Below are 14,222 nucleotides of genomic sequence, written 5' to 3'. Positions count from 1 at the left end.
CGAATTGACTACAATAGAGGCTGACAAGACAAAAAGACCAAGTATCTTTCTTGGTAACTTCTTATATGTTGCAGTTTCTCCTCTGTGTTTCTTCCCACGTTTTAAGTCCCTTTGACATTGTTTTTTATATTCAAGCGTGTGGACAACTTTGCTTTTGTTGTGAACCTAACCATGGATTTGAAGAGAGAGGCAGTAGCAACTGACACCAATGAGGCCTTCCCTCAGCACAACATGAAGGTGTGTTTCCTTCTCCCTCTCTTGTTTCCTAAATTAATACTTGCCAAAAAGTTTAATTGAACAAAGTCTGTGGATAATTTAATATGTCAAACTGAGAAGAAAGTTTTTTTTTTATTTTATTTTCTGTTCCAACTCATCATGCAGAAAGCGTGGGAGGATGCAAAGTCTGGTCACAAATGCTTCCTGCTGTTTGCCAGGTCACTTCACATCATTTGGAGTCACCATGAATACTGGATGTGGGAAAGTTTTAAAGAAACAAGGTGAGATTCAGAGAATATTTTCAGGGGAATCATTGTTTTTGTTATTTGTCAATTGCCATGTGGTCATGCTTGTTATTTGTTTCGTGATATGCAGTGATGAGAAAATTGAAGTAGCAAGACTAAGAACTGTTTGTTGGCTGGAAGTGAAAGGAAAATTCAAAATATCAGACCTTTCGCCAGGAACTGTATATGAAGTTGTGTACGTAGTCATGTTAACGAAAGAGGCATCCGGTTGGGAACTTCCTGTGAAGCTTAAATTATCTCTCCCTGATGGAAAAGTTCAGGAGCGTCAAGTTAGTCTCTTGCAGAAGCCTAGAGGGCAATGGATGGAGCTCGGTCTTGGCCATTTCTGCACAGGGGAGAATGGTGAAACAGGTGAAGTTTGCTTTGATCTCTACGAAATTGGGGGCCACTGGAAAAGTGGACTTATATTGAAGGGTGCCGTTCTAAGGCCGATCAACTGAATCGCTTGGTGTTTGGATAGGGTCATCATTTTAAAAATTGCGGTCATTATATCATTTGATAAGTACTTAATGATTTTATGTCGTGATAATTTTGGATTATCGAGTGATAAAATTATTATCTTAGAAAATAATTTAATTATAAGATAAAAAATTTTTATCATCGAGTGATATAATAATTAATAATAATTAATTTTATTCATGTAATATGTGAATTAAAATTTTATTGTATCTTAAAATTATAATTATTTTATATTCTAAATTTTTATATTTTCAAACTCATATTCATTATAACAAATTCAAAATAATTTATATATAATTTTTTTACTTCTTTAATATTTTATATCTAATATAATTTTTTATTTTTCTTTTATTATAAATTTAATAGATTGGTTTCATTTTCTAATTTAAATATTTTTTTCATAATTTATATTATAAAAATAAATTTACCTACCAATAAATGTATTTATTAATTTAATAATTTATTTATATTTTATTATAAAATAAATAAATATTATTAATATTTTACAAATTATTATCTTAAACAACCTTAAAATTATTAATTTATATAACTATTATAATATGTATGAATATTTTCTTATTTTTAAATAAAATAATATTTAATTTTTAATAATATCAAACATTGTAATCTTTAATTTCTAAGAATTAATCATTATCAATTAAATAAAGTGATTTTAAATTACGAGTATTAAGATCACTTTGATAATTAAATCATCTCGATAATTACTTTATTACGATGATCTTTCAAAAAAATACTAAATTGTATCTAACGTTATATTTAGATACATATAAATAAAAGAAAGGAAAGGAAATGAAATAAAAAAAATTTTAAAAAGAAAAGATACATGTATCTTTTATTTGAATATTTAAAATTAATAAAATAAAGGAAAGGAAATGAATTCTAATAACTATTGTTTAGATAAATAATGAAAAAAAAAAGAAATAATTCGTTACAATATTTTTTTTAATTATAATTTTTTTTTATAAAATAACATATAATATATAAATATATCTTTATACTACTTAGCTTGTATAAATAATTTTTTTAAACAAAATTAAGTATGTTTAATACAGTAAGAAGTATTAGATTATTTTTAATTTACTCTTAATTTTGTGTTTAATTTAACATTTTAATTTATTCTGAAAATAATTAATAATTTGATTTGTTTTGTAGTTAAAACTTAAAAAATCATAAAACATTTATAAAATATGATGTTATATAAAATACTAATAAAAAATTATTTTTATAAGAATTGTTAGTTATATAATCAAATCTAATGTTATAATAAAAATATGAATATAATAATTTTTTATAAAAATAAAATTTTTTTCAACTTTTCTTTCTTTAGTTTTTTTCCTAAAATAGAGTATTAAAAAAATGATGATTATAAAAAAAAAAAACCAAAAATTATTAAATTTCTATTTTTTTTCTTTTCTTTTAAATTAAAAATTTATCTAAATAAAAAAATTTTGTTTCATTATTTTCCTTTATTTTTCTTTTCTTTCCTTCTCCTCCCCTCAATTCAAACATGGTATAAAGGAATACAAGGGAAAGAAAATATGCAGGAACCTTGCTGCTTAATAAAAGGAAAAAGAAAATTCCTGTTCTATTCAGCATGTTGCAGCTTTTAACTACTTTTCATACTTTCAGTTCATGCTTGTTGCAGCTGTTCGTGTTTTTTCTTTTGGATGATTTCTTTCAACTGGATTACCTAAAAGGCACTTTCTCTGTGTAAAGACCTGAGGTGTCATTCATATATATTATTCTAGACCAAAATCTTTTAACTTGATGTTAAAATGCATCATACACAAAGTATAATAGGAGAAAATATTAGTATGCAAAATCAAATTGGTTCAATTCAAGTTACAATTCCTTCTCAACATTACAAGTACCTTTTTTTTTTTTTTTAATTAGACATTATAAGTACTTTTAAATAGATGAAAGTAGTATTCTACCTTTTCCTGCCTGACCCATGGCCCTAGTTCAACAATCCACCCACAGAGAACTCATGTAAGTAAACAACAACGAACCGCTCAAGTATAACACTAACAACACTTATGAGACAGAATAAGCTAAACACCATCTGCCTTCACATGCACTTTATGTGCACAAAGTCAGCAGTCCCCTTCACATGTTCAAAACCAGGAGTGTCACTGAATTATGTAAGCTCACTCTACCACTGATGAAGTATTACACAATCTCCATTATAGGTAACAAGCTGTATGTGTGACACACACAAAGACAGCAATATTCGATTCAACCAACTGATCTACTGTTAATCAATCTCATAGTCATTAAACCAAATAAATATAAGCCATTACAATAGCAGGACATATATGATTTCAAAAAATATGAAAATCCTGCCAAAGAAAATCCAGGCAATCCCTCCTGTACGGCAAGCACTTTCACGGTTGCACTGGTAGGCGACTAATACACTTTTGAAAGACAAAATACATGCAATACTACCCAAAACACAAACCAGTCATTAACAACACCCAGTTTCAGATTTTTTTTGGAAAGGCAATAGAATTTCATTACGAGATTTAACCCAGAAATTAAAAAAATTTCCCAAGAGTAGGAGATCCCAAAGACACCAAGAACACCCAATTTCAGATTAAAATCTGTCAAGAAATCCCAGTAAAGTTTGTATCAAAACTATCGTCCACCTGGTCAGGCCCCAGAATTCACATGAAAGGCTACTCTGTGACTCTGATGAAAGGATGACAAAGCACCTGCGCTCTCTCTCTCTCTCTCTCTCTCTCTCTAGTAGGATTTGATCACTTCAGCTCCACCCCATCCTGCTACACTTACTAGTTCATTTCACTAACCCAGTATGCATTACCCTGAAGTCAACTTTGAGTTTGTTTTTTACAGTACGGGCAAGGAGTAATACAAATATGTGGCTCTAATGAATTTTGACTCCCTTGCTAGCATAGAGTGAACATAAAAAAAAGTAGAAATGCTAACATAAAAACAAAATGTAATTAACTAAGTGTTGAAGTACATGGTTGCATTCGACATAGAAAGAAATAAAAGAAGGAACACCATATCTATTGTCAGCCCCTTCTAGTAGGAGTTGAGGCACTTCAGGTGATGCAAATAAGGATATGTGTTCTACAATTCAACACAGGGACACATGCGCTGAGAATATTGAGAAGTAGAATTGACTGATCAATTTAAGAACTTCACAAATTGAGAAGCCACTCCCAAATTCAGGAATCAACTCAAAAAATGGTAGATTTCTACTTAAGCCCGTACACCAAAGAATGCATTAAAAGATTCCACAACTGAGATACTAAACTTCTAGTGCAGAAAGCAAAAAAATTTTACAGGACTTGGCATTTTTAATGATGCAAGACTAACCAAAATCAAATAAAGTACAATACGTGAAACTAGTTCTTTGGTAAGTTCTTCCCAACAATCTTAGCCGGAGTTATACGTAGCAGATTTCCCGGCTTACCGGGGACGGCACCTTTGATCATCACAACTCGAAGCACATTGTCAATTTTCACAATCTTGAGCTTTTCGATCTTTCTTTTGCTTCCTCCCATGCTGCCAGGCATTCTTCCCCTAGTGTACACGGCCAGGTGTTGTTCCAGCACCAATAGACCCCAACGCTCTATGACTCTTGGAACCATGGGTCATTTGACCTCTTTTAAAATAATGGCACTTTATTCCACCTGCGTAAAAATTGGGGGAAAAAATTATGTTACGTATTAAATTCCACCACTGGGGAATTTGAATTGCCATAACAACAAGACCCACATTCGGAAAAGGACGTTCAAAACCTTTAAAGAAAGCCAGCATTTCGTACTAAAATGCTAGAAACAATATAAAATGAGCCAAATAATATAATTAGAACAGAAGATACCGACCAACATATACAAGGAGCTTATATATATTTATATATCATCAAGAAAAGAGAACAAAAGATACACCCATTCAGAACTTTTCCATTTGATCAACATGAAATTGTAAGTTTATGAAACCAGCAGATATTCATGATGAAGCTATGATTAACAAAAAAAAAAAATCACTTCAAATTGCATATAACCATAATATGTTCTCAATTGGATAGTGTGACAAAGGTTTTTAAGATGATGCCACAAAGGGATGTCGTTTCATGGAATAAGGTAATTGCAGGGAATGCACAAAATGGAACGTATGAAGAAGCTTTGAGGATGGTTAGGGAGATGGGGAATGCCAACGTGAAACCTGATTCATTTACTTTATCGAGCGTACTTCCTATATTTGCGGAGTTGTGGATATCATGAAAGGAAAGGAGATTCATGGATATGCTATTAGACATAGGTTTGATTCTGATTTGTATATAGGTAGTAGTTTGATTGATATGTATGCCAAATGTGCTCAGATTGAAGATTCATGCCATGTATTTAATCTGTTGCCTCAAAGAGATGATATTTCTTGGAATTCGATTATTGCAGGGTGTGTACAGAATGGTATGTTTGATGAAGGTCTGAAGTTATTTCGTCGAATGTTAATGGCTAAAGTAACACCAAGAGAAGTTTCATTTTCTAGTATTATGCCGGCTTGTGCTTACTTGACAACACTGCATTTAGGAAAGCAACTTCATGGTTACATAATTCGGGGTAGATTTGATGGTAATGTGTTTATAGCCAGCTCACTTGTTGATATGCATGCCAAATGTGGAAACATCAACGCCAGCTAGGTGGATTTTTGATCAAATGGAACACCATGACATGGTTTCATGGAAAGCGATAATCATGGGACATGCTTTTCATGGACATGCCTATGATGCCCTTTCATTATTCGAGCAGATGGAAAAGGATGCGGTGAAACCTAACCATGTATCTTTTGTAGCTGTCTTTACTGCTTGTAATCATGCTGGATTGACAGATGAAGCTTGGATGCATTTCAAAAGTATAAGCCAGAATCATGGTATTACACCTGGCTTGGAACACTATGCTGCTATGGCAGACCTTGGTCGTGCAGGAAAGTTGAAGGTAGCTTATGAATTCATCTCTAGCATGCATATTGCACCTATAGGCAGTATTTGGTCAACGCTGCTATCTGCTTGTAGAGTCCAGAATAACCTTGAGCTGGCTGAAAAGGTTGCCAATGAAATATTTAAAGTTGATCCAGAGAATGTGGGAGCTCATATTCTGATGTCAAATATGTATGCAGCTGCTCGTAGATGGAAAGATGCAGCAAAGATGAGAATCTTTATGAAGAAAAGAGGCATAAGAAAGGAACCAGCTTGCAGTTGGATAGAAGTTAAAAACAGGGTTCATACTTTCATTTCAGGAGATAAATCACATCCTCTTTATGACAGAATATTTAAGGCATTGAAAGATCTTATGGAGAGGATTGAACGAGAAGGGTATATTCCTGACACAAATGAGGTTTTCCATGATGCTGAGGAGGAGCAGAAGAAATACTTGCTATTTAGCCTTACTGAGAGATTAGCTTTAGCTTTTGGCATCATTAGCACTCCTGCTGGGACAACAATTCGGATAACCAAGAACATTCGTGTTTGTGTGGACTGCCACACAGCTATAAAGTTCCTGTCAAAGATTACTCAAAGAGAGATAATCGTGAGGGATAATAGCAGATTTCACCATTTCAAAGACGGAGAGTGTTCATGCAGAGATTATTGGTAACAGGCCGAATATGAAATGATGTTGAGATCCAAACCATTGATCATCTACAGGCTGAGGGATCAATATGATATGCTGTTTTCACTCTTTGAGCGTGGGAGAAAATTGCCATGAGAATCTATGTGGTAAGAATTCATGAGCTTCACCCCAGAGAACTTCATGAAAGCTAAGTTCTTTTGAAGTGCATTTTTCTGGAGCCTCTCTCCTCCTTATCTCCATCAGACTGTTGTAGGAATAATTGCATGCTAACTTTGTATGATTATTTTATTTAAAACATTTATGTACATATTACATTGAAACTCACTTTGGAAGAGTTTTACCAATAATGTTTTTCCTCCATGTGAAATGCTAGCTGATAAAGAAATTTGTTCTCATCATTGGCAGAATGGCAGTTGTTGATCATGATTCATGACCTTGATTTGAAATCCTATCTATCCTTCTGTTGCCTCTGGACAAGTATGGTTTATTGTTGCATCCTTGAATCTTGAAAGCAATTCCTTGAATTGCCATTAACTTTACAGCCCTGCAAAACACATACATGCATCGGTTGGTCCATTTTTATGCTTAAAGCAATTAATTTTTTTTCTTCAGACTTCACTTAACATCTAACCTTGGAAAGAAGTTAAAGCTTTATGTTAGAGGCAATTACTATTGGCTTAAAAATTAAAATACTAACAAGCTTTTATCCTTTAGACTAGAGAATCTGCTTTTCTTATTTAAGCTACATTAAGAAGTAATGCTTTAAGCTAACAAAGAATATGAACTTTTATATTCTCAGATCCTTACCTTTCTTTTCTCTTAAAAGAACTTATATTTATAACAAAATAAACAAGAATAATTAGCAAAGGAAGAATAAGTTTGTAAATGGTTTTTTACTGTTTATTTGTTTAAGTTCAAAATATGAGCAAGGACTAAAAAAGTACTCACCTTTACTCAAAATAATAGAGGAATCTATGACTTCTTCTTTTGCAAATCAGCAGCTGAAGGTAACTTGATTGAATCAAATACCTGGTCTCTAACATGCATGATCTTTGGCCGAGAGAGGTAGGTAGCCCATCCTCAGTAAAGGACTGGGACAATCATCGAAATATAAGACCTTGAGTAAAGAGGCTCTTTAAGGTCTCTTTGGCATCTGAAAATTTTAGAATGGGGCATGAGGAAATCACCAGACCGTCAATAGCTGTTGGCAGTCCTTCATCTGTCAGTGACCCAAGCTTTGAACAGCCTCGGATAGAGAGCATTTTGAGAGAGGACAAGTTCTTCGATGACCCTATTTCTACAGACAAAGAAGTGAGGTCTTTGCAGTCACTGATATGAACCCCTAAACATAGCTCAACATAACATTGTAAGCCTAATCTATCAACAAGCATTCATGATGATTCCAATTTCCCACAACAAGAAGAACAATGTATACAGGCATCCTTTGTAGAAATAGCTCTCTCTCTCTCTCTCTGCATGATTAGATAATCATCCACATGCCATTGATGTGTGTTAATTTAATGTTAGCAAGGTTAGAAGTATATAAAGTTTATATTGAACTTTTGTCTTATAGTGTGGTGGAGCTTACTTGGGTAATGAGTTAACACTATTTGTCCGTCCTATTTTGCATACTTAGTTTTGATTGCATGCAACCACACCTGTGACTTTGTTTCCTATAAAGTTTCTGCTCAATTTGCCAGTATGCTTGCTTGGAATGGCTTACTATTTTCCTTGGTAGCTTCTATGAACTAAATAGCTTGGATTGTCTTCTAAAATAGCATTGGAAGGAATCTTTTCATTCTAAGCTACTATATATATGTATACATATAAAAGGAATCTTTGCTTGGATTAATGGCCAACTTTGACTAACTGCTTTAGGTGTTGACCAAATGAAATTCAAACTTTTATGCGATTATGGAACGAAGGAGAAAATAAACGAAGTCTTGTTTGCAAGGAACAGAAGAAATCAATTATTTTTAAATATTTTTTGGCATAAAAATATTAGAAAGGAATTTCGTACTCACCTTTACAGCAAACAAATCAACGAATCCTTGCTTTTTTCTTTGGCGCATCTGGGTGGAAGATAGCTTGGTGGAATCAATTTCCAGGTCTGGGATATGAATGATCTTTGACCATTCTGTAGCTCCTGCACCCTCTTTTTGGCATGCTTCTATCAGTAGGGGACACCCATGAATCTTCAAATGTTGCAGAGAGGGAGGAAGCCCCTCCTCTGGAAAGCACTGGATCAAGGGACAATCCTCCATATACAGGTACTTGAGTAAAAGGAGGCTCTTTAAGGTCTCTTTGGCACCTAGAGACTTTAGAAGGGGGCATGAGCCAATCATCAGACACTGAAGTGCTGTTGGTAAACCTTCATCTGGCAATGATTCAAGCATTGGACAGCCTTGAATTGAGAGCAGTTGGAGAGAGGACAGGCTTTGCAAGGATTCTTTTGCTTCTGACAGAGATGTGAGGGATTTGCAATCACTGATGTATAAAGCCTTAAGACCCAGAAGATGGGGCAGTTTTGGGAAAAAGATTAGGTCAGAGATGTTTGAAATGACAAGGGAGTGGAGAGAATTGGTATTTGGTATTGCCTTCACTAGAGTTAGACTAGAACATGTGTCTAGAGCTAAATACTGAAGACGCTGGGCGAACTGTGGGACAGGAAAGATACTTAAGAGTTCACATCCACTTATCTCCAGTTTTTGTGGAGCACATTGTTGAGGCAATCACCAGACCCCCAATTGCTGTTGGCAGTCCTTCATCTGTCAATGATTCAAGCATTGAACAGCCTCGGATAGAGAGTATTTTGAGAGAGGACAAGCTCTACAGACAAAGAAGTGAGGCCTTTGCAGTCACTGATATGAACCCCTAAACATAGCTCAATATAACATTGTAAGCCTAATCTCTCAACAAGTATTCATGATGATTCCAGTTTCCCACAACACAAGAGCAATGTATACAGGCATCCTTTGTAGCAACAGCTTTCTTTCTCTCTCTCTCTCTCTCTCTCTCTCTGCATGATTAGATGATCGTCCACATACCATTGACGTGAGTTAGTTTAATCTTATAGTGTGGTGGAGCTTACTTGGGTAATGAGTTAACACTATTTGTCCGTCATTTTTCTCCTCATAGATAAACCTATTTTGCATACTTAGTTTTGAATGCATGCAACTACACCTGTGACTTTGTTTCCTAGAAAGTTTCTTCTCAATTTGACAGTATACTTGCTTGGAATGGCTTATTATTTTCCTTAGTAACTTCTATGAACTAAATAGCTTGGATTGTCTTCTAAAATAGCATTGGAAGGATGTCATTTCTTCATATAATTTTCCATTTCCCAAGATACTTCTCTTGGTGTATAATTATTGCATTGAACTTTAATAAAAAAAATAGTTATGTGCCTCAAGACCTATTCTTTTCGATTAACTATTCAAATAAGATATTTCAAGTAAGTTAAATCCTCGTGAACCTCTAAAGATTTATACTCTACCACATGGCTTGGGTCAGAAATATATTTTCTTAACATTGACACATGAAACACATTGTGCATACCAGATATCTGAGGTAGCAAGACTATTCTATATGCAACTTTTCTCACCTTATCAAGAATTTCAAATGGTCCTATATAACATGGGCTTAACTTTCCTCACTTCCCAGACCACATAACACCTTCGGTGGGTGACACCTTTAAAAGACATAATCTCATTGTTGAAATTCCAACTCTTTTTTTTTATTGTCTACCCAACTCTTTTGACAATCTTATGCTACTTTAAGTCTTTCCCTAATCATCTTGATCTTTTCCATAGTCAGTTGCACTATTTCTGGTCCTAGAAGTTTTCTCTCTCTAATATCATCCCAACATAGAGGGGATCTACATTTCTTACCATATAAGGCTTCAAAAGGAGCCATCCCAATGCTGGATTGATAATGTTATTATAAGCAAACTCTGCTAAAAGTAAGTAATCATCCTAACTACCTTTTAGATCAATCACACATGCTCAAAGCATATCTTCCAAAATCTAATTCGTTTCTTTTGTTTGCCCAACTGTCTAAAGGTGAAATGCCGCACTTAATTTCAAATTTGTCCCCATAGTTCATTGTAAGCTTGCCCAAAATTTAAAAGCAAATCTAGAATCTCTATTTGACACAATATTTGCTGAAACTCCATGCAATTGGACAATTTCGTCCATATACAATTGTGCTAGTTTATCAAGTAGAGTAGTCGACTTGATAGGTAGAAAATTGATTTAATGAGTCTATCAACAACTACCCACATTGCATTATTTCCTTTCGATGACCTAGGTAAACTCATTATAAAATCCATAGAAATATGCTCCCACTTCTATTCTAGTATCTCCAAAGGTTGCAACAACCGTGACGGTTTTTGGTGTTTAGCCTTAACTTGCTGACACATTAGATATTAGGACACAAACTGAGCAATTTCTTGTTCCATGTTATTTCACCAAAAATTTTCTTTTAAATCCTTATACAACTTAGTGTCTCCAGGATGTATAATGAATCAAAACCTATGTACTTCGTCCAAGATCTCTAGTTTCAGCTTAAAATCATTTGGTGCACACAACATGTTCCCAAAGTGTAATGTGTCATCCTCGTGAAGCTTAAACTCTAGCCACAAACCATTCCTTAATGAAATAAAATTTATCAGCCATTTGATCCATAAATTTAAGAAATAAAAGTTTCTTCTTACTTGTTCTTATCCCAATAAATTTGAGATTTAAATCTACTTCCATGCAAAACTTCAAAATGAATCATCGAATGTTTGTTTTATGACTATTGTAATAAAAAGTTTCACTTTAAGTCATGACTTAGGTATTGTTTAGAACAATGTCTACCATCAATAAAACCTCCAAAACTAAAAGGAGCACAAAATATTCTTACCCAAAATATTGATACCCAAAATATTCATCACTTTCTCAACCAATAATGGCCTAAAAATTTATAACTTAAACCAAATCAAGCTTTCGTTGCATACTTTGATATTTCCTTCCAATAAAACTCTGAAATAACAAATTAACTTTCATAATATTGTTTCATGACAAGAAAAATGTATGTCTACAAAATTTCACGTAATTTGCTTTACGCCAGGTATTCATAACTATATATAACTTTAACAGTTGAATAATAATATTAACAAATCTTTTAGTCACCAAAAAGATACCATATAGTACTTCAATTTTTTTTCTTCTTCACTGACAATATGAAATTTTCTATCAATTAACCGTTATAAAACATATGAAATCGATATAATAAATCATATTCATAAATTTATACTATACAAATTTAAACATAAATATTTGGTTACCCAAGTTATCTCCAATTTTGAATATTATTCTTTCTAATTTAATAGACCAATTATCATATAACAACTGATTCTTCACAATCTTCACCAATATCATAATGTCTTAAAAAAAAAAATTTTACCAAATATATTGCTATCAAGTTTGAGTCCAAGTTAAAACCTATGTATCATAACACATAAATAAAATTCTCTTATAAAATTCAAATAATAAAACCACCAAATACTTGAATTCATGCCGAAAGCATAGTTATAAACAATAACTAAATGCATCATGTTATTTAAGAAATTTTTTCAAATTTCTCTAAAATCAAATACATGCTCAGCATAATTAAGTACACAAAATCATCACAATTATTAAGACTTGATCATAAAATGAACAATCATTTGCACTTGTAAGATTTCAAACAATCATTAACCAAAACATATATATTTTTCTGTAAATTGATTACTCATTCAAAATCGACTTCTTTACTAAATCATCTAGATAACCACAACTTTAATTTTTATCCTCGAATTTAATTCCTTGCTAAGTACACAGCCTTGTACCATAATAGGCAATGTTTACCGTAAATATAAAATTCAAAAAAATCTAATATTATACTTCAATTATAAACTATAACCACAAATAATCACTTTGACAATTGAGCAAATTCTTTAAACTCCAAATAGGAACTTCAAATTAACTATACAAACATCTAACTCGTGTGATCAAATCTTAAATACTTTTTCAATAAAAATGTAGAACCAAATCAAGTGTATATCTTTCTTTATGTATATAAAACTATTTACCACAATTATAATATTTCAGACTAAACCCATCAAAATAAATTCTCAAACATTATAATTCATAAATAATTACTTCAAAATTTCAAAATATCATTTCATTCTAACTCCAATATTTTATATTTTTAATTCCAATGATACACAGCCTTAGTTCAATCTTAGTCCATGATTAAAGGATTCACTTAACACTCAACAAATAACTTCAAAATCTAGTTAAATCAAATGTCTTTTTCTCTAACCCATAGGGTCTCCAATGATCAAATCGTTCTCTTAAATAATCTTTTAGCTCGTAAGATATGTCTCATCATAAGTTGTATCAAAAAATTTTTTAACTTATAAAATCGCACTTTATCAAAATAATTAAACTTTCTCTACTAAAAAATCTCAAAAGCAATATGTAATTATTAGCCAAAATAATTACTCCATGAATTCATTGAATCATTGATTCTTCAATATTCATTGAAACTTTAATTACTTCAAAAATTTATCGAATCATTCACTCATACTCACGAATATAGTCTATAGATCAAACTTAAGCTCTTAAAAAATCATCACATAATCCAAAGATTATCATCTAAGTCTTTAAATATCTCCACATAGTATATGGATCATAAGTTATGATCTTAGAAAGTCTCTTTTATTCTAAGAATTATAACTTTCATTCTTATAAAATCACCATTAATTTAATTATCATAATTTAGCCTCTTAGAAAATCTCTAAAAAATCATAATCGTAGTTCTTAAAAAATCCTCAAAATCATAATATAAACTCTTTAACATCTCATATAGTTGAAAGATCATAACTGAAATTCTTAAAAAATCTCCAAGAAAAATAACCTAGGCTTTTTAAAAATCTCATCATAATCTAAAGATTATAATTTAACTTTTAGAAAATTTTCAAAAATCACAAACCTGGCTCTGATACCATTTTATGTCATATCCCGAGACCGAGACACAAGACTGAGACATAACACAACTATATTACCTTGAAGTAAAACCCTAAAATAATTTGAAGTTATCTTTCTTTTTCATTCTAAAATTCTTCAATAAAATAATCTATTTAAGAAAAACCGTAACTTTAATTCAATCAATGAGAAATCTTTGTATTCCTAAATGCAAACTAATAAAAATACTAAGCCACTTCATAAGAGCTTATTAGCCAACAATGTCTCTAATGTCCGAGTAATATTTCCTATCTGATCTTCTAACTTCTCACATAACTAAACAAACTTATTACCTATTCATCTATAAAGAAAAAGTAAAAAGAGAACGAGCAAATCATAGCTCAGCAAGTATAGGCTCACATATCTTATCGGATCAAGCATCTTTTTCATACATATCATATATATCATTCAAAACATTCGTTAAATCATAATGTCAAAACATTTCAAAAATTATCGTTCTATCAAGTATTTTACAAATTCATAAATCAATGTCAAAACATATTAATTCATAAATCATTATAAAATATGCTAAATTCAATTATCGTAATCAAACCAAATCATGGATCAATCTT

The 14,222-nt window shown here is 32.1% G+C and overlaps 2 protein-coding genes and 1 pseudogene across 6 annotated transcripts; 2 read left to right on the top strand and 1 right to left on the bottom strand.

Moving 5' to 3' along the window:
* Positions 1 to 48: 48 nt before the first annotated feature.
* LOC111277780 (protein PHLOEM PROTEIN 2-LIKE A1-like) lies at positions 49 to 5,055 on the top strand. 3 transcript variants are annotated; one of them, XM_089763808.1, is made up of 4 exons: positions 49 to 237; positions 382 to 497; positions 592 to 872; positions 2,647 to 5,055. In XM_089763808.1, the coding sequence occupies exons 1-4, from the start codon at positions 172 to 174 to the stop codon at positions 2,670 to 2,672; spliced, it is 489 nt and encodes a 162-aa protein (XP_089619934.1). In that variant the 5' UTR covers positions 49 to 171; the 3' UTR covers positions 2,673 to 5,055. The 3 variants fall into 3 exon arrangements, with proteins under 3 accessions (XP_089619934.1, XP_089619933.1, XP_022719932.2); XM_089763807.1 differs by having other exon boundaries at positions 2,631 to 5,055; XM_022864197.2 differs by lacking the exon at positions 2,647 to 5,055 and having other exon boundaries at positions 592 to 1,043.
* Positions 5,003 to 6,626, top strand: LOC111277469 (putative pentatricopeptide repeat-containing protein At3g23330 pseudogene; annotated as a pseudogene).
* A 223-nt stretch (positions 6,627 to 6,849) lies between these two features.
* Positions 6,850 to 9,883, bottom strand: LOC111277779 (uncharacterized). 3 transcript variants are annotated; one of them, XM_089763810.1, is made up of 4 exons: positions 8,623 to 9,883; positions 7,786 to 7,889; positions 7,547 to 7,689; positions 6,850 to 7,142 (listed from the first exon to the last, which is right to left on the bottom strand). In XM_089763810.1, exons 1-2 carry the CDS (start codon positions 8,992 to 8,994, stop codon positions 7,821 to 7,823), a joined length of 441 nt encoding a protein of 146 aa, XP_089619936.1. In that variant the 5' UTR covers positions 8,995 to 9,883; the 3' UTR covers positions 6,850 to 7,142; positions 7,547 to 7,689; positions 7,786 to 7,820. The 3 variants fall into 3 exon arrangements, with proteins under 3 accessions (XP_089619936.1, XP_089619935.1, XP_089619937.1); XM_089763811.1 differs by having other exon boundaries at positions 6,866 to 7,142; positions 7,786 to 7,895; positions 8,623 to 9,866; XM_089763809.1 differs by having other exon boundaries at positions 6,855 to 7,142; positions 7,547 to 7,889; positions 8,623 to 9,878.
* Between the last annotated feature and the right edge of the window lie 4,339 nt (positions 9,884 to 14,222).

This window comes from Durio zibethinus, chromosome 7 (assembly GCF_047325235.1).
Source record: "Durio zibethinus cultivar Kanyao isolate XHJ-2024 chromosome 7, ASM4732523v1, whole genome shotgun sequence".
Lineage (NCBI taxonomy): Eukaryota > Viridiplantae > Streptophyta > Magnoliopsida > Malvales > Malvaceae > Durio > Durio zibethinus.
This window is presented reverse-complemented; position numbering and strand designations above follow the sequence as displayed.